The sequence below is a fragment of the Triplophysa dalaica genome, chromosome 1, assembly GCF_015846415.1.
Source record: "Triplophysa dalaica isolate WHDGS20190420 chromosome 1, ASM1584641v1, whole genome shotgun sequence".
Classification (NCBI taxonomy): Eukaryota; Metazoa; Chordata; class Actinopteri; order Cypriniformes; family Nemacheilidae; genus Triplophysa; species Triplophysa dalaica.
In genome coordinates this window covers 14,771,791-14,798,352 of record NC_079542.1, presented here as the reverse complement: position 1 = coordinate 14,798,352, position 26,562 = coordinate 14,771,791, and the positions used below count along the sequence as shown (strand labels likewise).

Genomic DNA, 26,562 nt, shown 5'->3' with positions numbered 1-26,562 from the left:
ACCCTTTTGTCATTTCAAACCTGTATGACTTTCTTTCTTCCACAAAACACAAAAGAAGATATTTAGAAAAATGTTGTTAACTGGCCCCCATTCACTGGCAATTGGTTTAGAGTCTATACAATAGACAATAGAATGGGGGCCAGTGCTGTTCGGTTACTAACTCGGTTACTAGCTTGAAATGACAAGAGGGTGAGTAAATGATGAAAATTTTTCATTTTATCACTTTAAAGTGAAGTTTAATTTCATGTGGTTTGTATTTGAAAAAGGAAGCTGGGTTTGGACAAATTGCTTTGTCCAGGACATTTTAATTTATACCTGAATGCCACCATGGCCAAACAACACAATACATGAATCTTTCATTCTGACAAGCAGTAGCTTTGAAACGCCCAGAATAAGTAAACCTCACCTGAGGGAGGGATGAGGCCATTGAAAGTTTGACAATTTTTTCTTCCTTCTCTTTTCCAAGAGTCTCCATGGCAGAGGGACTGCGATCCAAAGCACTAGCTATCAGATCATAGGTGGTGCCGAGAAGGATCTTCTGGTCACGTAACATTCGAGCCGAGGAGCTTTCACTCTGTTCCCTTGTGTCCACTGTAAAATATAGTGACATATAGCACCATGATTAAACCATGAAACCTGGTCTGGAAAACTCACAACTCTGGTCACCTAAACTTACAAATCATTCAGTAATAAACTCAGGATCATACTAAAACAATAATGGTGAATTGTCCATTCAGTGTGATATGAGGGTGTAATTCATACTCAGGAGTGGAACGGTCTTGAGCAGAGTATTAATCTGTTCAATTGATCCAAGGCCAGCGCTTCTTTTGTGAGAGAAACGGCTAAAGTTGTGAACCCAGCGGATAAGCCAGGCATCATCCGTCTTCGCCTCACGGTGGAGTTCCTTCAGCAGCTTTGTGGCCACTGGAAAGTTATTCTGTCATCAAAACCAAAGTTATTATCATCGCTGTTTAAATACTGTGTTGTCCAAGTTGACAAGTACTCGTGAATACATTTTATTGGTTGGATATTTGCAAAATCCAGTGACAAACATAAAGGGTGACTTATAATAATAATGATTTATTGATCGATTGAATAATGAATCAACAACAAAAAAATATATATAAATATATATACTAAGTCATATATACAACCTCATACAACATCATATCTGCTTTTTAATATTTGTATTAATATTTCTAAACCCTAACCGCAAATGTGGTGTAGACATGACAAATGTGACGGGACCTGTTTCCATGCGCTGTTTGCCATTTGAAGTTTCATGTTGAACTTGCAGTTCTTCACCAGTGTTCCTGGCTCCTCTCCACCGACCTGCTCTTCACCATCCACTTCCATGCTGTTTTCAGGACTGGAACCCAGCTTCTCCAAAATCTTATCCAAGAAGAAACAACTAAAAACAAAGTTTTTAGAAAAATGACCTGCATGACTGTCGTGAGTTATGAACACTAAATAATCTTTACAGCATCAGCAACTTCAAATGATGCTAACATTTTCTGTAGTTTCTGGACATATTTATGTACATGAACCTCACCGAGATGTGATGATGTCATCCCAGACATTCATTGGGTCCAGTTTGACATCTGGATAGCGGCTGGTCCACCGTCTGATCAAGAACTTCAAAGAATCTACTGAGACTGAGAAATTCATTTAAAAAAAAGTGATATGAATAAAAATGATGTTAATAATTTGTTAGAAACCCAAAGCTTGGCTGAAAGGAAGTGCATATGTAAATATGTAGATGTACGCTCACCCTCTCCTGTGATGTAATTCAGGAAGTCTTGAATCTCAGTCAGAGCTTGAACAGACTGCAGCACAGCCAGGCGACTGCGGTTCAGCAATGGGTCGATACTGGAGTAGTTCTATATGATTCATTGATAAATAAACCAAGAGAAGACAAATGTATTTCATTTACATATCTGAAAATACATGCTCTCTATCCTTGTTGTATAGAAGCTGACCTGCATGAAGACTTGCATGCAGTTGTTGGCGTAATATTTGGCTCTGTCATAATCCTCTTGTAGGATGTACAGTAAACTCAGCTCCTGACTGTAATGGGTCTCCATGACATTCTTGCTCTCTTCCTTCTTCATAGCAGCATCCACAAAGCTGAGCAGAGCCTGATCTCTCTGTCCCAGCTGCAACTGCTTCAACATACTGCGCATCATGTACTGCAGGTATGTTTCCTATATGAAAGACCGACATCACATGCAGTATAAATGAAATGTGAGAAAAACTAGCCCAATTTTCATTTTTACATAAAGCGTACCACGTAAAATGGCTCCGCCCACATCTTGTCTAGGTTGATGGGCGAGCTGTTGTCTATGTTGACTGTGGCACAGTACTGAAGAGATTTCCACTCCGTCAGGTGATCGTATGCTTCCAGTGCAGCGATCTCCCAGAAATCTTTCTCAGTGTCTGTGGGCTCGCCACCATCCCAGTCCTCTTTGTTCAGAGCCTAATTCAACAAATCATCTCCATCAGGGTTTAGGGTCAGCTAAAAAGCCTTCGATTCAATGATGAGTTCTTCCAAAATCTGATTTGTTAAGTATAATCAAATTAAGCAAAATATTTACTAAGCAAAAATGAAGGGATTAAAACATTTAAGGAACTTTGTGAATGATGAGCTTTCTGTGGAAGTGAAAAAAAGCTTGTGTAGCGTTGTTGAGGGCACAGATTTCATCAGTGTCTGTGAACGGTAAATGAATAGGCACAATACCTCATTGTAGAGTTTTACTGCTTCAGCATAATCACTCTTTGCTTCTGCCTGTAGAGCTGTAAAAGTGATTGACTTTGTTCCAATCTTGCCACTAAAGATTCCCCTGACCACATCATAGTCTCCCAAAGACCTGTAAAGTCTACAGAAAAGAACAGAGATCAATATGGAGCTGAGGAGACTATGGCGTGATAAGCACAGCAAATACAACCAACAGCTGCAATGTCAAATGATAAACAGGATATTAAATATCAATAGAGTTTACTTGGCGAGGTGGATCCATCTCTCTGTGTCAGGTGGCAGTTCTCGTTTGCCTCTTGCTTTTTTAGAGGCAGGTTCATCTGACGGTGGGGTTCCTTGAAGCAAACTCTCCTCCAGTAACAGGATGCCCATTGGCTGCTGCAGACTGGCGAGACAGCTGGCGCTCACATTGATCGGCTTAACATCAAGTAGGGCTTTGTGATGATAACTCATATCCTGTCGAACGATTAACAAAATGTTTTTGTCGTAGGGCAAAAATCATAACTAACAAATCCAATATTCCTGTTAAAGAAGATTAGATGAAAAATATTTTTTTTTGTCCACACACCTGCACGCAGGAAATGAAAGGGGGGAAGTACACAGTGCTTGTGCTGAGGAAGGTGTTTAATGTCTCCAGCAGATCCTTCATAATGCCTGCGGTTTCTTTATTAGACTTAGATGTCTCCATTTCCACCAGCACCCCTGCAAACAGTGAGCTGAACAGCTGCTTCGCCAGTGTAGCATCCCTCTGCGACACACAGAAATCAAACATTTTGACCATTCATACAGTTAGTACCATTTACTCTTCAGCTATGGCAAACAAGGGTTCATGTTGAATACAATGTGCACCTGTGCTAGGGCTTGAAGTGGGGCGATGAGGCTGCTGTACTGAATCTGAATATCAGGAAGATCTCCAACCCTGTAGCTGCGATACAGCGTGACCTGAGCATCCTGACGGAGCTTCAAATCTGCTCGCCTCTCCTGTAGAGCAAATTATTGCTAATTTATTGAAACATCACCATAATAAAAAATTCCAGCACATTTCTGTATATCAAAGTTATCTACCCTTTCGTTTCTTTGCGACTGAATTTCTATATTGGCGAATCGGACGCTCTCCTTCTCTCTGTCCTTCAGAAATCTCCTCCTGAGCCTCAGAATGTCTGCACGTCTCTCCCGCTCAGCTGTATGAAAAGTTTCACTGTTGTGTGTGTTGATGCTAATGATCAATTATGAGTGTGAAAAATGAAAGAGATTAACTGATCAACGAATCCGTGTTGGTGACTGACCTGTACTCCGACTGTCTGTCTCATCACCGGTGGCGGTCAGACGCTTCGTACCGAACCCTGCGCCCACGGCTCTCCAGGCGGCTTGAGGTCGCTCTGATCTCTTTTTCTCAAACACCAAGAGTGATGACAGAGAATCAGACGGGAGGGAATAATCTGCCAGAGTGTCCACGCTACTTCCTGTCAACCAGTTATACGCTGATCGCCGCCCTAAAAAATTCAGGCATTCAATACAATAAATGAATTATGATCTATTTGTAAATAAATAATGATTTTTAGACAGCTGAATATTTAAGTATCCATACTAGAGTGCAAGCTACTGTGATATTAGAGATATTTAAACAATTGTACTACTTTGTTATCTACTGTAGAACTATTTGTGAATTAATTATGACGTAAAGGTATAAATTGAATCTATTTTGAACTTCATTAAGTGTTGAATACCTGAGCCAGGAGCCATAGTCTGAGAGAACTCCAGGGACGTCTGTGTGGCCCTGATCTGACCCCTCATTGTGCCTGCCTGGTTCACTCCAGCGTCTGAACCCTGAGTGCCAGGGCCCTGAGTGACCTGGGTCTCCATAAACATGGGCGTTAGGACTGTGCTTCGTAGACGCCAATTAGACTGTATTGTGTAGTCCTAAATAGATAAAAACACGCTGTAACTAAAAGGTTCTGAACTTTACAGTACTTTTACATATAAACCTATGCGTAATAAACAATAAAATATAGACGTTTCAAAGTGACAACATAAACAAAAGTAACTGCGCATGCGTGGACTGCCCTTAACTTCCAGTACACATTTGCAACAATATAGAGGGGCTGTAGATTATTTCTTATAACAAGCAAAAGAAACCGAGAAGAACCTTTACTTGGCTAAACTTTTCTCTCCAATATTTTGAATTTAGACTGCGATACCAAGCTCAACCGCTAGATTTCAATACGGTTTCTTTAAATGCGACCAAACTACAGGACCAATTCAAGAAACAGTTTATTTAATAATAAGAACATAAAACTAAATTAAACAAATCATTTATTTAATACAATTAGTATACAATACAATAATAATATAAATGAATTATATTATTAGACACTAGCCAAACCCAGACTGGAAGTTAACTTCAGTCTAGGCCGCACATCAGTAAGTTTACGTTTTTTTTATTCTACCTGAAACTTGCACTCTGACAGTGGGAATTCAAACATGTTGCGTGCAAAGTCAGGGCTGTGACTGGTCATCTCCAACAGTAGGTCTGTGACCAAGCTGAGGAATCGCTCCTCAATGCGTGATGAATAAAGAGATTTTAGCACGACAAGCATGCGATCCAGCGTGGCCATAGGTAAACGCCTCTCGTGACTCCAGAAATTACGCACATAAAGCCTAAAGAAGATGATTGTTGGTTGTATTTACAGACTCGATATCAAGGGTGTCATTCATACACAACACATTGTTCAATGATATCATGAATACTTTGATTAAATCAAGTTGTAACACTTCTGTATATTTACTGTAAACCGTGGTTCTCATCTGTCAGTCCCTGAAGAAGAGTCTCCCGAGCTGCATTGAGAACTTCCACAGATGTGCTGTCTTCTCTGCTCTCTGAATCACTGCAAGTATTTCACATGAAACATTAAATATGTATCATATGCTGTTAGAACTTAACTATAATTTAGATGCTTTGTTATTATATGCATTTCTGGTTAGATGCTAACTGTTTTATTATTTAACTCTTTTACAGAGTTCAAGAATATGGCCAAAGACAAAGATCTAAGAAAAAAGATAATACTTGAACTCTTTATACGACATGAAACTGTAGAGGACAGCTCAGATCTTCAAATCATTTACCTGTAATTATCTTGAATCCACATGAGGATTTCATACATCCTCTCTCTGCAGACAGGTGAAGGATGAGACACAAATGCTGTGACTGCTTCCAGAATCTCTTTTAGCTCCTCCGGCTTTAGGCATGCCAGGATTTTATGAATGATGTCCAGACAAACACGTTGCCTGGCTTCATCTCTAAAACACACAACATGTGACACGAAGAGCATTTGTCACTCATGCTGGTTATTTTTAAAAGCTTTCTCATAAGCTTAACAGTAAATGATGACATTTTTACATTTTCAGAAATTAAAAACAAACAACATGCAGTAATAAATAAATATACATTCTTCTAGGATCAAGAACAAATACGAGGAGAGTAAGCTTTAGTCGAGAACTGTGTGTAACCTGTGACTCATGATCTGTGAAAGGCCTTTAGTCTTGAGGTGCAGGTAGATTTCAGGGATGACATCAGCACGACTCAGCACACATTCAAGGCAGTGTGTCTTCAACACGCCATGCAGCTTTGGCAGCAAATAAAATACAGGATTCACAAATCTGTGGAATATAAAGACATTAACATTAGTAACTCGCACGCTTATGTGTGGCATTTATATTATCGCAAAGACTTACTGATCCACCAGGGGTGGAAAGTGTTTGGACACTTTGCTCAGGCAAACAATAAATTTGTCATCCACCTCCTTCTTCCTCAGTTCCATGAGTTTAGTAACAGTGATATTCAATAAGGCCCCTTCGTTTTGCTACAGGATGTAAACAACAGATGCTAATACTAACCATAGGCTACAAGTACAAAAATAAAAGAGTGGAAAGGCAAAGACAAAAATGAGACATACACTTTGTCTTTCAGTGAAGTAATTGAGGATTAAGCCGATGATCTCTGCAGCCGCTGAGTACACCTCTTTGTATCTGATGAATGATAAGTTGCTGGCTAGAGAATGATAGTATCTGTAACGTTCATAACAAAAGACAACATTAGCTTCAGTGTTACTGACCAAAAATACCAAAGTGACCACAACATTTTTGAATAATGAACTAGCACACATTTGCATGCTAAAATGACCTGTCGTGGTCAATCCCGCTCGCAACATCATAAGGTGGAAGGTTATTGGCCATCACAATGCCTAATAGCTGAAGTCCAACAGAGTTATCTTTGCTGTTGGGATCCGTTCCAGCAAAGCGCTCGTATATCAAACTGAGGAAAAAGAAATATTTATGAGATTTCATTGTTGCTTCATTCAATTCACATTTTTCAATCCAATAAACTCTCTTTATACTTTACTATAGCATTACATGTCTTATAAAAATAGAAGTAAATGCTATAAATATGGAAGCATATGTTTTTCTTACTCATAGGGTACTGTGAGGCAGTCTTTCCAGCACTCTACAACTGTGCGGATGATCTCCAGGTTGTGGCGAAACACAGGCCGCTTAGTGTGAAAGCTGTTTTTAATGAGAAACCCAAGCAGCCGATTGGCCAACACTTCATCTCTAGTGTTACCCTAAACAGCAAGAGATATATTTATTCTTTATAAACGCAGTATTTATTGTATTTCATGCACATATACACTTAGAAAAATATACAGAAAATCTATACATCAGCAAAAACATTCTACTGTACCTTTGGTGTGGCCACACTGGTCCATGACAGGACAGTCACCACAATATCCACCACCATGAAATGAATGCCCTCTCCTCCATTGCTACTGGAAACCACCAACTGTACCAGTGCACCCAACCAATGCTTGGCATATGGACGAAATATCTACATGCAAAAGACAAACAATAAAAACAAAACTGAACGTTGCATATCAATGTATATACAGAGAAGTAAATCGATCATTTTTAAACCAATACCTCCTCAGTGTTGATGATCAGCTTGGCGATGAAGAGTCTAATATTCAGTGGGGTGGAGGGATTGTTCAGCTTCCCCTGCAGGAACTTCATCCATGGAGGCAGATCATCGGGTGTAACACCCTACAACAAAACACAGCACAGATCATCAAATGAGTTCACACATGCACACAAAAAAGGTTGAAAAATGAAAGGTTACAAACCTCCTCTACTTTAGGGGTAATGTTGTTCCCCTGCATGTGACGCAACAGCGCGGTCATATTGGCCATACATTCATGTTGATTCAGCTCGTCCATCTCTAGCTCCACAGTCTCGTCCTGAGTGTAAACTTCTTTACGCTCCTAATAACGCAGAAACATAATCATAACAACAAAGAATGAACCTTTTTTATATGATATACAGCTGACAAACATCACAATCACTAAAAGTAAAAAAATGTCTTCGTTGCAGTCAGAACATAATGCATCTCTCCTGTGATTTACCCGCGTCCTGATGGACCTGCTTTCTCCTGATGGATTCTGGGAGTTGTAGGAGAAGCTCTGAACCCCTGTAGAGAAGTCGAACTGACTCATTTCTTCACTGAGACTGCTGTCTGCCATGTACGACTGCGAGGAGAGATAAACCGGTGCATCTGTAGGTTGAAGAGATGAGGAATGTGAATTTTATGAGATGGCATCCATGTAATCTGCTTCTGAATTTATGTCCATACAGATGTTTGTAAACAAGGTTCAAATGCAGCATATTTATAATTGTTTATTGGATTGTAGGCATCTCATACAACTCACCTCCGTTTTCACCACTCACTTCCTTTCTGATCATAACGTATTTCTTCTTCCTTTCAATAGGGACCTATAAACACAATCAATAACGGCTGAGAAACATACAACATTTAACAAAATACGAACAGTCTGAAATGTTCAAAAGCAATTCTTACATCAATCTCTATAGGAAAATTGTAGATCCTTTGTGCATCAATGAGGTTTTCAAAAATCAGTTGATTCTGAAGAAAAGGAAACCACAACATTCACTTACAAACTCAGAAAAGGTTACAGTTGTAAGAGTGTCTGTTTAACGAAGTATGTTTGACTGACTTAAAGGGACAGTTCACCCTGAAGTTAGAATTCTGTCATCATTTAATCACCTCAAGTTGTTCCAAATCTGTACACATTTCTTTGTTCTGATGAACACAGAGACAGATATTTGGAAGAATGTTTATAACCAAACAGATCTCACCTCCTTTGACTACCATAGTAGGGAAAATTACTCTTAAATTTTTTGTTGTTCTGTTGAACACATGAGAAGACATTTTGAAGAATGTAGGACAGCAAACAATTCTGGGGAACTTGGGGGGCAAGATCTGTTTGGTTATAAGCATTCTTCCAAAACTCTTTCTCCAAATGATGACAGAATCATTACTACACACAGTGTTTCTGTGCACAGTATGAGATACATGACTGACTGTTTACCTTTTCAGGTTTCTCAGTAAAGAGGAACCCCTGATAGAACTTGGTCTCATTGAAGCTGCAGCTGATCAGAGCGATGGAACAGTTATAAGCAGCACAGTGATACTGTCTCCTTAACTCCAGCAGAACCGTCTCTCCACTCATGTTCTCAGTGAAGGCCTCAAAACATGATCTGCCAAATATCACATTGTTGCATTAGGTTCAGATATCAAAATCACATTTATTTCACATTTTGATCTTTTTGAGAATTGCTAATCATCCCTAAAAGTATAGTTCACTCATTTTCTCTTTGCACTTGGGAAAGCTACACAAAAGCAGACATGCAGCAATGTTCAGAACGTCAAAGCGTTTTTATCTATACAGAGCTGGTACAACATGAACCTGTGCATATTATGACAGAATTCCGCGATTTTGGAGAAATTACAGCTTATGTTTTTACATACTTGAGGAGGTTCTTGGAAAGCTCATTGCCTTCAGCATTAGGTGTAACGCAGAAGGCCTGGTTGATAGCTGAGTTTTTAGAGTAGACTTCCTCCTTCGGCAGACGAGAGTACAACATCTCCAGCAGTTTATAACGGCCTATTTTCATCATAATTTGACTCTCAAATACTGACTCAACGGGCTTAAAGAGAAAAGAACAGGAAACACAAAATATTATGTCTGAATAAAAGCGTGAAAATATGTACTGTATGTAAAAACATACACACAAACCACCATGATGTAATGATGACCTTTTTTGAACATCTGTCTGTATCACGGTAAGTTAAATTTAACGATAAACCTTTTGATCTGTATAACTCACCTTGGTAAAGCGTGTTTGCAGCGTAGTCATGATATCAGTGATATTAGTGATGAAGAACTGAGAGAGAGCTTCAGGGTTGCAATGAGTGGCCAATGGCAGAAGGACTCTGTCTATCAGACCCATGAGCATTGAATTTGATTGAACATCTTTAGCTTGAAAAGACTGGTAGACAGAGTTGAGTAGAAGGACTTGTCTTTCCAACTTGGACCTGACAAAGAAAGCACATGAAGAAGCCTATTTCTAAAGTGTTCATAATAATTAAAATAACACATTTAAGTATGTTATAAACAATGCATACATATGGTATCCAAATAGATGCAAATATAGGCAAATAAACAGTTGTTTGGACATACTGGTGAGCAATCTTCTGAAAGCAGGTCTGAAATAGTTCCTCCATGATATGTTTTTTGTCCCTGCACAGAACTCTAGCCATGAGCTTCAGTAACGCAGGACTCTGAGAGAGCTGCAGGGCCTCCAACAACTGGTGACATCAAAATAAGGGTTAAGGGTTTTTATTCAAATAAGAATTCATCGTTTTTTAAAGAGTTGAATTAATAAAGCAGAATAAGCCTTAGAGTTTGATTTGCTCACTTTGCGGACGCAGTCCATGTAGTTGTTGCACTGGAGTGAGCCGCGGGGAAACTCATCAGACTGCATGGGGAAATGTGCCGCCACCAGCGTCTCCAGAGCCCTCCTGAGCTCCTCCAGTGGCATGTTGGGTAATGTAGTAAAGAAGGGCAGCATAACCAGAGCCTGGCTCTAATAGGAGATAAATTTATATATTTATATATATTTAGTCCATGGGGCAAATGTCTTAACATGCACTTTTAAAGATTTAGCGGTGGTCTTATCTATATAACATTGCCTATATAAACTCTTAAGATTAAATTAAGTACGTACATTTTTGGATAAAAAGATTACCTTTAGATTTAAGGGCAGAGCTTCATCTGTGATAAGAGAGGTAAAAGTGGTGAACACTGTATTGAAGGATGGGTGATCAGTATTGGAGCAAACTGATGAGTCAATCTGAAAAACAGTAGAAAGTAAATAAAAAACAAAACGTATCTATTACAAATGTGCATTGTCTCCTATTGGTAATATTGCATTATAAACTAGAGCAACCACAGATCTTTTCTATGACAGTCAGCATTTTTTTATTTTCAATTCCGATTTTGATTATGTGCATACTGTTTAATAGATTCATTTAACTTTAGTAATTAATGCATTTACAATTCAGCTTACTAATATTGCTAATAAAAAGTCTACATTCAATATCTGGTACCTGGAGAACTTTGGCAAGCAAAGTCAGGACTGAAGTTTTGCTTTGTGGTGAGGCTGCAGGACCCTCCCACCATGACCTGAGTAAATCCCACCCCTTTAACACCTGCTCAGCCAATTGGGAACCTTGAGATTTTCTGACCGAGCGCTCGCGAAAACTATGATCCAATATGCCGTTGAGCAGAACACTAACCTAGGAGACAGCAGAAAGAATGAAAAAACGTCAAAATCTTAGCACTGGTGAAAACGTTTTCTATTGAAAGCTGTAATATTTAAGCAGCAATTCGAACAAATTCGGTGTAGTGTGAAATGATTAGTAAAGTGCCACATTTCTCTTATCCTGCTGGTACAGTATTTAACTTGAGCAGGTTGTTGTGATGCCTCACCATGCTAGGATTCTGATTGGCTGCCGTCAGCAGCAGCGGCACCGTGCTGTCAAGTCTGCAAAGTAACTCAGCATTGATAGATGTCTGGAAGAGACTGTAGAAATATTCCCCGTGAGAGAAGCTGAGGAAGTGAGGATTCAAACTGCCTGAGAGAGGAACGGAGAGTGTGATGGTGTTCAGCAAAACACCAACCAACTGTTCACTCTGAGATGCACAGGAGAAAAAAATAAGACAAAATAAGACTTGTAAGGCATTTATTTGTGCATACATACACATTTTGTTACGGATGCATTACCTACAGACGGGTACTTGCCTGATCACCCAAACAGAACGCCAGCTGCACGAGTCTGTCAGCCAACTTCCTGCTGCCAACATCCATAGACGGCAGAGACTTCCTGTCGTTTCCAGGTGCGATACTTTTATACACACTAGTGAGAAGTTTGGATCCAAGAGAGTGACCATAACCAACATCCTACAAGAGACACAATCCTATTTGTTACTGTATACCTTGTCTCCATGTAGCTCTGGTTCGATTTTAAAGAATGCATAATACCTAAAATCTAAAGCTCGAATTCACTAATCATGATCGATAAAAGGGTTTAACAAATTCATAAATGTGCACGAAAAGAATCCCATACATCGGATCATTGGGTACCTGAGTGTGCAGAACCGAGTTGAGCAGCCCAGACTGATGAAGCTGTTTACAGGCTGACAGTAACAGATTTATGTTAGCATGATTGCCTCTGGTGTCTGCCTCATATAGATCAACAGCACACAACTCCTCCACACTGTCAGTAAAAACAAAGACAGTCAACACACACGAGCATACTAATAACCCAAATTTACTACAATAACAGTAAAGAACACAAACCTTTGTACAGTAATTCTCTTCCTAATGCCACTCTCCAGTTCTGCCTTGTAATGTGTTGATGCAAAAGCTTTCAACAGAGGAACGCACACCTCTGGCAGCTGACTCATTACTTCCAGATCAGCCATGTTGAACCCAATTGATGAGGGCTCACACACCGTCAGTGCAACCATTGAGAAAAATGAGGAGTTGAAAATATCCTGCTCCATAAACTAGGAAGGAAGTTAGTCAAAGAAGACTGATTTGGATTTGGATTTGGAACATTTTTTCTATTTATATCTTTTTTCTATGAATACACCAACGATATTTAATAATAAATAAAAATGCTAAGAGGACAGTGATGTACCTTCCAGAGGTCCTGTGGACATTTCTGCAGTACCATGGTGCAAAACTCCAGCAATCGGACAATGATGGTACACTTGCTGTAGTTGTACTGGTCTTTCTCACGGGGGCTGAAGTGTAAATGGGCAACATTTCCTGCTTTCAAGCATGCGCTGGCAGTTTTTACATCATGCATGGACAGCTCTGTCAAGAAAAAACGGACGGCTGGCAAAAAGCTGGACTTCTCGCCGGTACCTGGATGAAGAGAATCAAAAAATGTGCCATCAGATCTAGTTTTGAGAAGATCACTAGCGGTCATTACACATAAAAAAATCAGGAAGTACTTCAGTAAATCATGAGGAGGAAACAGATAAATGGATGAAAATATAATGGGTTATATTTTAAAGGTGGCATATAATGCTGTACATTTGTGACCCAGGACCACAAAACCAGTTATGAGGGTCATTTTCTGCAATTGAAATGTATAGATAATCTTAAAGCTGGATAAATAAGCTTCTCATTGATGTATGGATTATTAGAATAGGACAATATTTGTTCGAGATACGTATCTAAAGATATGGACTCTGAGGATGCAAAAAATCGAAATATCGAGAAAATCGCCTTTAAAGTTTTCTATCAGAGAGGCCATTGTTAAGAAGAAACAGTTTGTTTTAATGCTTTCTTTTGCCTTACCGCTATAATGATGTTGCGGAGAGTTGATAAACCCGAAAGCATAAATTCTAAGCTTACATAGATACCAAACCTAAATGGGTAATTCCTATTGAGCAGGCAGCAGCGAGTAAAGTTTGTAGATGTGTCTCCGCCCATTTTTGCTTAGATTTTTCTTTAACCACTCACAAAAATAAAGTTTTTATATAGTTACAGTACAAAATGTACAAAATATCTTCATGAAACATGACCTTTACTCAATATCCTAATGATTTTTGGGATAAAAGAAAAAACAGATAATTTAGACCCATAATTTATTGTTGGTTATTGCTACAAATAAACCCATGCTACTTATGACTGGTTTTGTGGTTCAGGGTCACATTTACTTACCCAGAATCGTCTGGGGCTGAATACAACGCAAACTTGTGAAGGTGTTGTAGCAGTCAAGAGCAGCCAGCAGAAGATCCATCCATTGTAAGGTGGCTCTGATGCTAAAAGGGGTTTCAACTTCTCTCAAGGTAGGCTGGGAGAGTAAACCACCGCCCTCCAAGCACGAAATTAGAAACCCTGGACCTAGCTTCTTCACCTGTTGCTCCAGCCATACCAAAGGAGATGAATGACCTAAACAAAGAAGGAAGAGTTGAAATTTACAGAAGTAAACCTACTATGTGCCTACTATGTGAGAAATGTGGTGACCTAAAATCACATCCATGCAAATATATATTGTGACAAAACTTTTCTGGATATATATAATGGAAAACTGTATAACTATTCCTACCAGTAAATATTTGTAGTCAATATGTTCAAACTATTTTGAAAATGTGACTTTCTTCTGCTGAACACAAAAGATATTCTGAAGAGCAGTGGGCCTCCCAAACATTAACTGCATGGACACAAAACGCCCATGATGTTTTTCAAACTAGCTTCTTTTGTATTCAACAGAAGAAAGAATAACATACAGGTTTTGATTGACATAAGAGTGCAAATAGGTAAAAGTTTCATGTTTGGATGAACTATCCTTTTTAATCCCTTAATGCCATTCATTGCTGATATTCTGTTGTTCACCTGGTAATAGAGGAACAAATTCATAGAAGAGCTCCATGCTTTTGTGTCTGCATTCAGTCTGTGGTCTTCCACACTGGGTCAGCAGCCACATGACTACATCCAACAAGCACACTGCCTGATCTGCAGGGAAACCTCTGAGGACAGAGCGCAACATACAACTTCACCATTAAAAAGAAACACATTTGCCTTGTAAAATAGGATGTTTTTATAGGTGATTTGAATTAAGTGATGATTAAAAATTATATCATAATCATATCTAGTTGTTCCTGGATGTGTACCTGGGTGTACGTCTCTTGGAATTCTTATTATTGAGCGAGTCTGCCTTGTGTCTGATGATTCTCTTCAGATGGTCCAGGGCACTACAGCACTGTTGAACAGTTCCTGTGTAGACAATAAAAAAATGACATCTATTATTATTACAGATATAAACATCATATCACAGGTTTGTTGACAGGAATGTTTATTACCCAGGGACTTCTCATCAAAGTGGGCCAAGGACAGGCTCTCAACAAACACCACCAGTACCTCAAAAACAAACTGTTCCACCAAAGAGCTCTCTTCTCTGAGAAAGACAATAGTATTTGGATAAACATTCACTTCAGATAAATTCTGAATTTGATCCAAACAAAACACACAAACTGACCTGAAATTCCTGTACATGCTGTTGAAGGCGAGCGCAGCCCCGAGTCTTTTGAAGATGTTGGGGTGCAGGGCCAAGCTGTAAATGCGTTTGAATAGAGATTTGATGTTTGCTGGGCTCTTTTCCTGCTGTTTGGGGGTGGTCTGTTTAATTGACCATTTGACAAATTCCTGGATGCAGGTGGCACTAAAGTCTCTCAGGGTGCTGTCTAATGGATCCACGATTCCATCCTGCGCAACCAAAACATTTGAAGTTGAAGTCCACCACACATCACACGCAAAACACGCAAACAATAAAAGGATGGGTTTTGATAAACTGAGTCTATTGTGATTCAATCACCAAAATGGCCTCCAGCACTGCCACGGTGTCCTGGCTCTCAAACTTTCTGTTGTTGGTGAACCAATGGATGAGCTGCATCACCAGAGGTTCAAAAATCTGCCTTGTCACCTGAAACAATGTCAAAGTTTTAATATTTGTTTAACGTAGACACAATTTTTTTTGCCAAAAAACAATAAATGAGCTTAGAATCTGCCAATTTAAACCATAAAACAAACTATTTTATTGCATTATCTAAATTTGTCAGGTTATAGGGAAAATTTATGCAAAAAAGTACAAGATAAAAATGATATTTTGAATGGATATAATACATCTAAAACCTTTCTGAAAATATCTTCTTTTGTGTTCCAAAGAAGAGAGAGTCACATACAAATTTAGAACGATATGAAGTTGAATAAATGATGACAGAATCTTTTTTTCAACTATCCACATAAGATAAAATAGGTTAGGGTTAAAGACCTGGTCGACATCACAGGCCAGACGCAGAAGAACAGGAAAGACTTTTCGGTGCAGGTTGTACATCGGAGGGGCAGACTTGTTGTCTTCGGTCATCTGGGCTCCTTTACCCACCATGTATATCACCAGACTGTGCAGAAGCTCACATGCTGCCACCTGCACACATCATTACAGATATCAATTTTAGTCTGTTTATTTAATAGGTTAATAAATAAAATGCTGAAATGAAAATGTTATCTCAAAAAGACAAGAAAAGATCTACTGGATGAGATGATAGTGATTACTTTAGTTTGTCTGTCACTGGAGGACAGTGCAAGCTCTGTGACCCGCGGCAGGAAGGCGTCTAGGTAGATTACAGGCTTCATGTCTTTGAAAGGGACAGGAAAACTCAGCCTCTTCTCACAGTCCCACGCTACGAAACGCTTCATCATGTCCTCGGCAGAGACAGCTGGGGTTTTAAATGAAGGTCAAGATAAAGCTTAAAACAAGCATTTAGTTTTAACTCTTGAAGTAACAAGATCAAAACCTAATAAAAATCTTAGCCATAGATCTAACTGAAGTCTATGTTTAAACCAATGAAAACAAATTAACCAATGAAACAAAATAAAGACAAAAATAATAGTTAAAAGTTATTTGGATATCACTGGAGTGGCACAAGAAATAAAACAACCTGTCACAAGGCTCCTGTTGAGCTGTCCTCCCAAGTGTCCAAGCAGACGTACCACTCTGCGTCTCACAGCAGCAATAGGAGTCTCATCTCCCTAACAGAGATCAAAGAAACTTCAGGACAACCCTCTTAATGTGTTCAATAATCCTAATCTACTGGCCAGATTCCCTCCACTGGCCCGTGTCAATCATGGCCCCCTAATCTGAATTGGCTCTATCTCGCTCTCCTATCCACCTATAGCTGGTGTGTGGGTTGAACTGTGGCTGCTGTCGCATCATCCAGGTGGATGCTGCACACTGGTGGTGGTTGAGGAGAGAATCTCCTCACATGATTGTAAAGCGCTTTGGGTGAACAGCAATACACAATAAAGCGCTATATATATATATATATATATATATATATATATGCCTCCTTCTTTCATTCAAGTGTTAATACACATGCATGTAAGCAATTATAATTCGGAGAATCAAAAACAGAAGGCAGCAAACTAATCTGGTTACCACTGGCAAGTGTTTTGACTTCTTCAGAAGTCTCATCATGACTTGGCTGTATCCTTTTGACCTGCCTGATGACAGAACTGTCACTTCCATTCTGCTGTCATCTTCTTCTAGTTGGGTGAAATTAATAGACAAGATACAAAAAGTTATAAATCTTCAATAATACAATTGTAATTAATCCTTTTCATATTTAGGACAAATATCTGATGGTAAACTTCAACTGACCAGAATGACTGGTTGTTTTGAGGTAGCCGTCTAAGTGTGGCAGTATGTCGGCGTAGTGCGGCTGCATGATGGAACTGGGAATGTGAGAGGACCAGGATTCAAGAGCATCCAGTGCTGCTGTGGCTAATGGAGCATGACTTAAACCCAGCCGCAGGGCCGCCTTCAACCACACACACACACACGAAGAACAGTCACAATAACTACAATCATGTTTTAATCTATGGGTCTGAATTATGTAATTTCTGTTAATAAAGAAATGGAAGAAAAAGGGCTGTTTTTAATAATAACCTGCAGAGCTGGAATATATGCTTTGATATCCAGAGCTACCATGTCAGGATGAAGAGAGAGGACGAACATCAAACAAGCAGCCAGCAGCTCATCTTTATACTGTTTCATACGTACACAAACCTTGGAGGAGGAAGCAGAAACTTAAGCCATTCGCTCATTATATTAATGTTATTAATAACTCCATAAAAGATGAGAAAAAACTGTGATGATACACTAAAATATCATATCACTTGTGTGGCATAAAACAGTTTAAAAAGTGGCACCTCCTTTCCAAACTTTGTGAGTAGTGAAAAACTGGCATTTTTTGTTGAGCAGCCACTGGCTGCAGCTTTAGGCCCTTCCTTTAGGTCCTAAAAAACAAGAACACAGAATATGTAACAAACTTTACATACACATAAAATATTCAATGTGATGGTATCTGTGTGTTACCTGAAAGTAGTGTATTTTCTTGGAGACCCCCATAGAAAGTGAGAGGAGTTTATAAAACCCGCTGACCAGAGGAAACCGTATTGACTGCAGAATGAGCTCGTGACACAGGGGGTACATCCACTGGCCAAAATACTCTGGATTTCTTGAGGGCAACAATTCACTATAGGAAAGACAAAAGGAGTTTGCATACAATCCATAAAGTGCTAATTTGGATTGTTATTTGAAATTTGGCTGTAGAAAAGTGTTACAAGACCTGCAAAAGTCTACCAAATTGACGAAGGCAATGAAGTCTTTAGGTTTGCTGGCCATTAGGTTTGCTGTTGGGTCAGATGAAGGCATAAATCCAGCAGTTGCATCACTCTGTTCCTGAGAAAATAAACAATAAATCACAGAGTTAGCCACAAGATGAAAAAATACTAAAAACACAATTATTTACACTATTGAGGCATACTCAAACACTTTTCTCCACAATCTGTTGGTGTTGATGTGAAATACTGTCTTTAGAAATACTTTAAGCAGAAACTACTTGGAAAGCAGTGGAAAATCAAATAACCATTAAACAAATAAGATGAAAAAAACAATAGAAACGTTCAGTTTACATCAAAATCCCATGCATAACCAATGTAATGTATGTTTGTACTTCTTGATCTCTGTCTTTCTGTCTTATCTGAACACAATTAATTCTTGGTGCAGCACTGAAGCAATACCTCTTCTGATGCATTGACTTTCTGCACTGAAAGATCAAGTTTCTCCACAATCTTCATGACTGACTGCACCAGAGCATCATATAAGTGCCGGTTTATGTCTCTCAAGTTGTAGTTCTTTGCACCTGAAGCACCATCCATGAATCCTGTATCCTAAATGAGACAACAATCAAACCAGCTCATGGTAAATTGAAACAAAGTCCACATTTACCCAGTGTCAAAGTTGAAATGTTCATAATTAAATTTATCATAGCTATACTTCTGAAACCTTGGTTGTCCATATTCATTGTTTTTCAGAAAAACAGCAACAACATATTTTATTTTACATATTTTACCATTTTTAATACTTTTTATCGTTCAGATTTTTGCAAAAGCCAGCGATGAATAGAGCAAAGATGGACTACTAGTAATCACAACAAATAAGCCCTCCCTGTTATTCATAAACATGTACTCAGTAACTTTTAATCAAAGTCACTGAGTGCAGCTGTGACACGTCAGAGGGGACCTGGCCCTCCCATCTGATACTGGTTCCTCCCAAGGTTTTCTCCATTTATTTATCATTGGAGTTTGTGTTCCTCCACACAGTGCCGTGTTGGCTTGCTCACCGGGAGACTCCTGATATTAGATATTAGCTTATTAGCTTAAAGGTTTTGAAAATCCTGTTAACATCGTTCTATTCTAATGATGTTGCTTCTTCTACAAACACCATGCACTGACTGTACTGTGTTTTACCTTTTCTGTTTTTTTATTTTCTCCTGTAAAGCTGCTTTGGAACAATGCATATTGTGAAAAGCACTATATACTGTAAACAAAATTGAATTGAACTAAATTAAGTTGAATGAATATAAAGGGTGACTTATAAAAATGATTTATGACCAAAAATAAAAGAGGTTTTTTTAAGGCAAATGTGTAATAATGTAAAGTAATTATCTCAAGATAAACTAAATTTGAACATGAATGAAGAAAACTCCTGTGTCTTACATCAATATCAAATTTTATGAACAAAAATATGAACGAGTATGTAGAGAATATTCATACTTTGAGGTTTTCACAGTCTAAAAGCCCTTTGAAGAGGTCAAGGTAGTCCTTTGAAGAAGGAACTTTCCACTTCCCAGAGCGCACCAGGGTGGTATCCTCTGTTTGAGGATCACCAGATGATGGAGGACTTTTCCCCTAATCGAATTAACACATTAGAATCTCTAAAATACATTTTAATATCATGACAATCACAGAGCACACAGGAACATTTATAGCAAAAACATTTACCTCTGACTGAATCAATGGCTTTGAGCATACTCTGATCAGGCCTTGGTGAACTGTTTTAGAAAAAAAAATCTAAAAGTATGACCACTAGTAAAACTTTGAATGTAATCAGGGAAATAGACCTTGAGTTCAGTCTTACCCACAGAACTGGTGAAACTCCAGAGAACTGGACCTCGAACCGCCATGGCGACAAACACCTTGATTATGGACTGACAGGTCGCATGCTGCATTCTCTGACTGTACTGAGGGAAACTGTCCATCTGAACCACGAGGAGGCGCTCTAGCACCGGTGTGTACACTTCAGGGATCTGTAACCATGCATTGAAATAAAGAAAACACAAATAGGGTTGAAATAACTCGACCGAAAAGTGAAGAAAGGTTACACAATTTTTTCAAAACCAGACTTAAATGTAACACTCTTCTCTTACAAAAACAGCATTAACAGTGAACTACTAACACAAATTTATATATCTTTTCAAACTCAACATCTTTTTTTTTTAATGTCAAATTTACGTCTAAAGATTTTTTTGTTTTATCTTGTTTAAAAGATAATTCATACTATAGCTAGATATAATGTAATTCACTTCTCATGTAAAGCAGATGTGTTTTACCCTATCAAGGTGGATTAGAACACTAGCAATGGAGTCCAGGAAACTTGGCAGCTGGTAGACGTTGTCATCGTCCTGGTCCAACTTGGTCAGGTACATCTGCTTGCAACGCTGGATCAGCTCTGTATACATCAGATCTACATCCTGAGGGCACACCACTTTACATGGCTAGAATTAAACAAACACAACAAAATCAGATAATCTTCAATCATTTGATCCTGACAAAATAGAAACAGGAATCCAAAAAATTAGTACTGTACATGAAAAAAACTACAAATTTCTGGCCTTATTAGTATTTTGAGATGGTAATAAGAGAGATACAAACCGCAGCGAAAAGGCCGTATCCTCTAATAGCGATGGAGAGTTCTCTATTACTGGACACCGTGGTCCTGATGATAGCGCAGAACTTCTGCATAAAGAACTTCAACTTGCTTTTGTGCAACTCAATGTTCTCTGCCACAAGTGTGGCAACCTTTGTAACAACAACAACAACAAGAGTTTGATGAGAAGAAAGCATCAGAATTAAGTTGAACATATTTGAATAAATAAAAAATGGCAGGGGTTACTTGCACTAAGTTTAAATTGCAGTAGGTTGTGTTTACACAAAGTGAAAATAGAAGAATTTCTTAGCGATATTCTATTAACGCTAACCGAAAATAGCAGAATTTTCTTTGGATTAAGTAAATAGTAGCTAGAAGCTATTGGTACTTATAAACAGTGGCAGATAATGTTACAATTTGCACCTACGTATTGCTGTGCATTAAACATTATGCATGATGATGGCAACTTATTGACCTACCCCTTACCTTACCCTAAACCTAAACTTTATGAATAAAAATGAATTTTAAGTCTAAAATGTATTTTATTGAAAACAAATGCTTTTATGATATGTAATGTGATATAAAAAGGTAAAGCGGCATTTTCATCGGCAGATTAGAACCCCAATCTCCCGTGTTAAACCTATACAGACATTGCACTTTACGCGACTTGATTCACTGTTTGAAATAGTGTCATTCTTCCACTTTCTCTATTCCAATCACATATTGGTGGACGGAGCTAGTGCAAATAGTCTCTGCCAACAAGGCAGTAAATGGACAGTCCGTAAAATATTAAATACAAAAACACACATAATTGGATAATCTTAAGAAGAGAACATACCTGCTTCAGAAAAGACTCAAGAGCTACATAACTACTCTTTTTCAACTCTCCATTAATATGTCCACAAAGTTTGGACATGACGTCAAAGATAGACACATAATTATCCATGAGACAGCTGCCGAACTGGTTCGAATGCTTAGTAAACAGTTTGAGACCGGCTTTAAGAGTTAAAAAGACAAGGAATTAGCTAATTGTCGTAAAACATATACAGCAGTATATATCAAATGAAATGCTACTCACCAAAGATGACTGCATATCGTTTTATATCAGTCTAGAGACATAAAGGAGGAAGAAGAGAATTTATTAAGGTGAACAGATTGCATCAAACAATGTGAAAATGATCCCTGGATTTACTCCTACCTGTGGACAGATAGCCTTCAGTGCATAATCAAAGATTTCTTTTGACATAACTGGGTCTGTTTTAAACAAAAGAAAGGACATATTCATAGAAATTTAGTAATTTACTTTTATTTACACATAAAAACACACTCATTCACACACCTTCCTCCATTGATTTGGTGAAGTTCACCATCAGAGCTGCGATTCCCTTCAGACATCCAGCAACAACAGGAAGTTTTGGCTCTTTTGTAGTAGAAGTCATCTGAAAAACATTCACTTCGCATTTTCAACAATTCTTTACACCAACGTGTTTTCCAATTTCCATGTGTAGAAGGAACACTTTTACCTGTCCCTTTAGTTCTCCCAGGTAGGCTTTGTAGAGTTTGTCAGAATGGTTGACCATCTCACTGGGCTGCACTTCACCCAACACTCCAAGAAGTTCATAAATGTTACCAAGCACTAATTGGAACAAAATACAATTTGTTACAATGCAAGAATGAAAGTTTCAGTTATGGACATAGTACACAGGAACAAGTTTGTTGTGTCATTTATAAAAAAAAAATGATAACAATAACAGAACTTACCTGTATCAGGTAACTTATTCTTCTGACACAACTCTCCATAAAACTTGTTGAAAATATCGCCAACTTTGAAATCCTGGGCAACGCTAGAGTCCCTTGTGATATACAGAATCTACAGATTTTACGACATCATCAGTATCTAAAACAGTGAGTGTAAAGTACCAGAATCAGGTAAAGGACTCACTTTGATAAGCAGATCTAGGGCGGGGCTTCTGCATTTAGCAGCTTTGTCCTTTGTGTAGACGACAAGACAAATTTCCTATCCATACGCAAAGCAAAAACGGGTTAAACTTGTGTATGATGTTTGCATTTTTCATGTGTATACGAATGAAATACACCGACGGGTCACCTTAATGTCGACAGCGTAGTTCTTGTCCCATCCTCGGACAACACCTGACATTCTCTTCAGAAAGGCCCCCAGAAAATTCAGAATGTCTACTCTGGCATCACGTAGCTGTAGAAAAATTATATTATCAATAGCTTTAAAAACAGCTTATGTACACTAAATATTTCTCAAATCATTATTATTATTGTTAGAAGTGATATATAAACATCTCCTACCGATTCATTAGCAAGGGACTTTCGGAGAAAGCTAAGCAATCCTTCTTCCTTTGCAAAAAGCAAAGATGTCTGAAAAACTAACCGTTTGTGAAGTGTTGTTATAAGAAAATGCATTTTAAACATCACATAATGATTATCTTATATGCATAGCACATAATTTAACAATAACTATGTTCTGTCAATTTCAACTACTTCTGGGTAAACATTACTTGTGAGCATATTATTATTGAGTTAATGTACAGTACATGTACGTTTCTACTTAAGACAATAGTTCTCAAATACATAATTATTCGCAGGTGACACATGTGACAAGTTTGGAAAGATGATAAATAGGCATGTGTGTAAAAGTAACGAATGCGACCAATAAGGATAAAACGTTATCCTTATAATGTTAAAACACATCATATAATGCTTTCTGCATGAAGGAGTTCTTACCCAGTTCATTCTCATTCTTGGTGATCAAACACTCTTGTGCCAAGTCTCCAATAATGTCATGGCAGATGAGCGCTGCGTTCCTTGTCTCTGTGTCGGACAGAAATGAATGAAGCTTCAGCAGATAGCCCTGAATCCCACCAACTGTGGAAGTATCGGAAGACATTGTCGCCTCTCCCTTGCTTACATGAGAAGTTCAGATTTATTGTTCTCATGTAAGAAAAGTGTACTTGCAGGGCGGCAAAACAGAACAACACACATGCGAGCGTGCTCACTTCCTGCGTAATAACGTCACTCTGGAGAAAATACCCGAATCAAACGTGAGGTGTCGCTGCTGACACGCGACTGCTTCACGTTGAGTCAGTCTGCTTTTTTACAATGAATAATTTGGTATTATAGTAATACTGTGTATTTCGTTTATACAGTAAATATGGTATACATAAACATTCTTAAATGTAATACCTCTAAGTCTTTAAACAAAAGCCTTTAAATGACAATAAGGACAAAAAAACCAATTCAGTGAAAGCAATACCACAATTGTTTGCATTTCTAAATAATTTTCTGAAATATTAATGCCAGTGTGATGTTGGAAATAATATTTACATTCGGTTTTATTTCTTGTTATTGTCTTCATGCATCAAGCATAACAGCAGTGCGTAGTTCCTGTTTGGTTAACTTCCGTTTCAAAAATGTTTTTGAATATGAAAACAAAAATTATCCAAATGTATCTAGTTGCAGTATATATACATTAATTTTATAGCTGTGTATTTCGTGAATTTCAATATGTATCTTACTTGTATCCATTTCTGAGGTTAATTTTCAAACTCCATATTTCTACCAAATCTAACTAAATCTTATGTCGTATTTGACAATTTTTATAGACTCTACAGCTGACAAAATAAGAAGTTTATGAGTTTACATTAACAAGGCCCTTGTTCCTAATATACACATTTGTGACCCAAACTAAAAACCGACCCATCAGGATCTGTTTGTGTGTGTTTATACAATCCTTTAAACGTTTGATCAGAAAGTTTTATTTTTTATTCTTGCCTGTGAATGAATTTGAACTGTGGTATAACATCGGGATTACATTACACAAGTCTTAAGTGGTATCTTAAACAGTACTGGCATAATAGCCAAATTTGCCCAATAATCACGTGTTTATAGAAGAGACACACGTGTGACAATCATCTTTCATTATTATTCAATCATTATTATTCGATTGTGAATTCATCTTTCACAATCATCAATTCATTATTTCATTATTATTAGACAAATTACTTCAAAGAGAGAAAAAATGCATACACAGTCAACTATTTCATCAGAATATTTGCTTGTGAGAAAACGAACAGCTTCTTGAATTAGTTAAAATCTTTAATGCAGATGCACCATAAATATAGATTTTAATGACCTGCAATAGTTTTTCTGCCTCTGGGAACTAGCTTCTCCACAGCTGATTTTACAAAATGGCATTGAGCACACATTTCCAGAAGTGCCTCAGTTGCAAAAATATATTTTCAAGTTTTTTCTTTTTGACTTTCTTAGGTTGATATCTATCTAAAGCAGTGGTTCTCAGGCGACTTTCAAGAGGACCTCAGGATAATAATTTAACATTATTAGAAACAATTTGAGCATTGAAATACATTTTAAAACAACAAATATATGATATCTATTTTTGTCCATTTGGGTCTCTGAAATTGGGTTGACATTTTGTGAGGGGAAGGGAGGACTTTTAATATTGTTGAACATACTGGGGGATCTTGGAGTCAAAGGGGGAGAATGGCTGATCTAAAGTGATGATTGAACTGATTCTGTGTAAAATTATTAAATACAGCAAGAAGCTTCCTCATCATAGTAATCCCCTTTGACATCTGGAGCAATTCACACGGCATTTGGAGCAATTCCAAAAAACTTGTCTGTTATAACTCTGTCCTTGTCATGAGTTTTCTAGTTCTGTGGACATGGTTGTGACAGTACCATGTATTTTGTGCTTGTTGTGTTCTGTGTGGAGACCTTCGTTGTGACAAGTGTTCTGCTGTCTTGTGTCTTAGCCCCGCCCCCTTGGTTCCCCGTCATCTTGTCATTAGTTTCATGCCCTCACATGCCCACTTCTCATTTCAGCCTGACAATCCGACTGTTTTTCCAGGTATTTCGGCATGTCTGAGTGACATTTCACTCTGGGTGAAGGACAATCACCTGCAGCTGAACCTTGCAAAAATAGAACTGATAGTAATCCTGACCTTCCCAAAGATTCATCACAACCTCATTCAACTAGTCTCATCATCCATTACACCTTCCAGAATGGCCAGAAACCTGGGAGTGGTAATCGATGATCAGCTAAACTTCACAAATAATGTTGCCGGTCCTTTAGATTCATCCTCTACAAAATTAGGAAAATGAGACCTTTGCTGTCCGAGCACGTTATGAAAGTCCTAATCCAGACTCTTGTCCCGGACTTCCATCACCAACTGATGAAGTTTGATCTACCACTGGAACTGATGGAACAACTCTAAACAGGTGTTATTGAATCAGTCCTGTGTACATCTATAACAGTATGGTTCCGTGCTGACGAGACACAAGAAAGCGCATGGCATGTCGATATAAACAATGCCATGTCTTTCTCACACTGATGCTGGTGAGTCTCGCCATCTGACAAGCGACGGATTTGGTGGTGGCAATAACTGCATAGTTAAGGGTGAACAAGAAGGACGCTAGTAGCTGAAGTAGCAGCAAAGTAGCATTAATAAAATAAACAATAATGATAATGATAATATGGACTAAAGCGAATCAAAATTTACAG

The 26,562-nt window shown here is 38.3% G+C and overlaps 1 protein-coding gene across 3 annotated transcripts in view; it reads right to left on the bottom strand.

Annotated features, from left to right (window-relative positions):
• The window catches only part of prkdc (protein kinase, DNA-activated, catalytic subunit), a 29,519-nt gene extending 5,495 nt beyond the window's left edge, over window positions 1-24,024 (bottom strand). Inside the window, exons 1-71 of one of the 3 annotated variants that reach the window (XM_056773130.1) lie at window positions 23,766-24,024; window positions 23,331-23,407; window positions 23,119-23,223; window positions 22,954-23,028; window positions 22,773-22,881; window positions 22,535-22,647; window positions 22,351-22,450; window positions 22,210-22,265; window positions 22,090-22,120; window positions 21,850-22,007; window positions 21,017-21,163; window positions 20,695-20,859; window positions 20,223-20,391; window positions 20,087-20,136; window positions 19,859-19,993; window positions 18,824-18,973; window positions 18,370-18,482; window positions 18,117-18,276; window positions 17,951-18,037; window positions 17,688-17,807; window positions 17,400-17,559; window positions 17,178-17,284; window positions 16,681-16,771; window positions 16,295-16,458; window positions 16,014-16,166; window positions 15,558-15,665; window positions 15,222-15,448; window positions 15,046-15,140; window positions 14,857-14,959; window positions 14,579-14,712; window positions 13,904-14,134; window positions 12,870-13,099; window positions 12,527-12,735; window positions 12,311-12,443; window positions 11,969-12,127; window positions 11,656-11,859; window positions 11,274-11,462; window positions 10,913-11,017; window positions 10,583-10,750; window positions 10,345-10,472; window positions 9,992-10,199; window positions 9,633-9,811; window positions 9,193-9,361; window positions 8,661-8,726; window positions 8,512-8,575; window positions 8,209-8,357; window positions 7,930-8,067; window positions 7,730-7,849; window positions 7,494-7,637; window positions 7,223-7,374; window positions 6,936-7,067; window positions 6,709-6,820; window positions 6,488-6,615; window positions 6,263-6,412; window positions 5,879-6,052; window positions 5,542-5,640; window positions 5,203-5,413; window positions 4,483-4,675; window positions 4,042-4,248; window positions 3,821-3,936; window positions 3,605-3,736; window positions 3,324-3,503; window positions 3,000-3,211; window positions 2,738-2,876; window positions 2,288-2,476; window positions 1,980-2,204; window positions 1,772-1,880; window positions 1,553-1,655; window positions 1,249-1,411; window positions 763-937; window positions 407-591 (exon numbers count right to left, since the gene is read on the bottom strand). In XM_056773130.1, the coding sequence (XP_056629108.1) occupies window positions 407-591; window positions 763-937; window positions 1,249-1,411; window positions 1,553-1,655; window positions 1,772-1,880; window positions 1,980-2,204; window positions 2,288-2,476; window positions 2,738-2,876; window positions 3,000-3,211; window positions 3,324-3,503; window positions 3,605-3,736; window positions 3,821-3,936; window positions 4,042-4,248; window positions 4,483-4,675; window positions 5,203-5,413; window positions 5,542-5,640; window positions 5,879-6,052; window positions 6,263-6,412; window positions 6,488-6,615; window positions 6,709-6,820; window positions 6,936-7,067; window positions 7,223-7,374; window positions 7,494-7,637; window positions 7,730-7,849; window positions 7,930-8,067; window positions 8,209-8,357; window positions 8,512-8,575; window positions 8,661-8,726; window positions 9,193-9,361; window positions 9,633-9,811; window positions 9,992-10,199; window positions 10,345-10,472; window positions 10,583-10,750; window positions 10,913-11,017; window positions 11,274-11,462; window positions 11,656-11,859; window positions 11,969-12,127; window positions 12,311-12,443; window positions 12,527-12,735; window positions 12,870-13,099; window positions 13,904-14,134; window positions 14,579-14,712; window positions 14,857-14,959; window positions 15,046-15,140; window positions 15,222-15,448; window positions 15,558-15,665; window positions 16,014-16,166; window positions 16,295-16,458; window positions 16,681-16,771; window positions 17,178-17,284; window positions 17,400-17,559; window positions 17,688-17,807; window positions 17,951-18,037; window positions 18,117-18,276; window positions 18,370-18,482; window positions 18,824-18,973; window positions 19,859-19,993; window positions 20,087-20,136; window positions 20,223-20,391; window positions 20,695-20,859; window positions 21,017-21,163; window positions 21,850-22,007; window positions 22,090-22,120; window positions 22,210-22,265; window positions 22,351-22,450; window positions 22,535-22,647; window positions 22,773-22,881; window positions 22,954-23,028; window positions 23,119-23,223; window positions 23,331-23,407; window positions 23,766-23,928 (10,104 nt within the window). In that variant the 5' untranslated portion in view covers window positions 23,929-24,024. Of the gene's footprint in view, window positions 1-406; window positions 592-762; window positions 938-1,248; window positions 1,412-1,552; window positions 1,656-1,771; window positions 1,881-1,979; window positions 2,205-2,287; window positions 2,477-2,737; window positions 2,877-2,999; window positions 3,212-3,323; window positions 3,504-3,604; window positions 3,737-3,820; window positions 3,937-4,041; window positions 4,249-4,482; window positions 4,676-5,202; window positions 5,414-5,541; window positions 5,641-5,878; window positions 6,053-6,262; window positions 6,413-6,487; window positions 6,616-6,708; window positions 6,821-6,935; window positions 7,068-7,222; window positions 7,375-7,493; window positions 7,638-7,729; window positions 7,850-7,929; window positions 8,068-8,208; window positions 8,358-8,511; window positions 8,576-8,660; window positions 8,727-9,192; window positions 9,362-9,632; window positions 9,812-9,991; window positions 10,200-10,344; window positions 10,473-10,582; window positions 10,751-10,912; window positions 11,018-11,273; window positions 11,463-11,655; window positions 11,860-11,968; window positions 12,128-12,310; window positions 12,444-12,526; window positions 12,736-12,869; window positions 13,100-13,903; window positions 14,135-14,578; window positions 14,713-14,856; window positions 14,960-15,045; window positions 15,141-15,221; window positions 15,449-15,557; window positions 15,666-16,013; window positions 16,167-16,294; window positions 16,459-16,680; window positions 16,772-17,177; window positions 17,285-17,399; window positions 17,560-17,687; window positions 17,808-17,950; window positions 18,038-18,116; window positions 18,277-18,369; window positions 18,483-18,823; window positions 18,974-19,858; window positions 19,994-20,086; window positions 20,137-20,222; window positions 20,392-20,694; window positions 20,860-21,016; window positions 21,164-21,849; window positions 22,008-22,089; window positions 22,121-22,209; window positions 22,266-22,350; window positions 22,451-22,534; window positions 22,648-22,772; window positions 22,882-22,953; window positions 23,029-23,118; window positions 23,224-23,330; window positions 23,408-23,765 lie in introns of those variants that run through there. The other 2 variants (XM_056773214.1, XM_056773299.1) reach the window with 2 other exon arrangements.
• Between the last annotated feature and the right edge of the window lie 2,538 nt (window positions 24,025-26,562).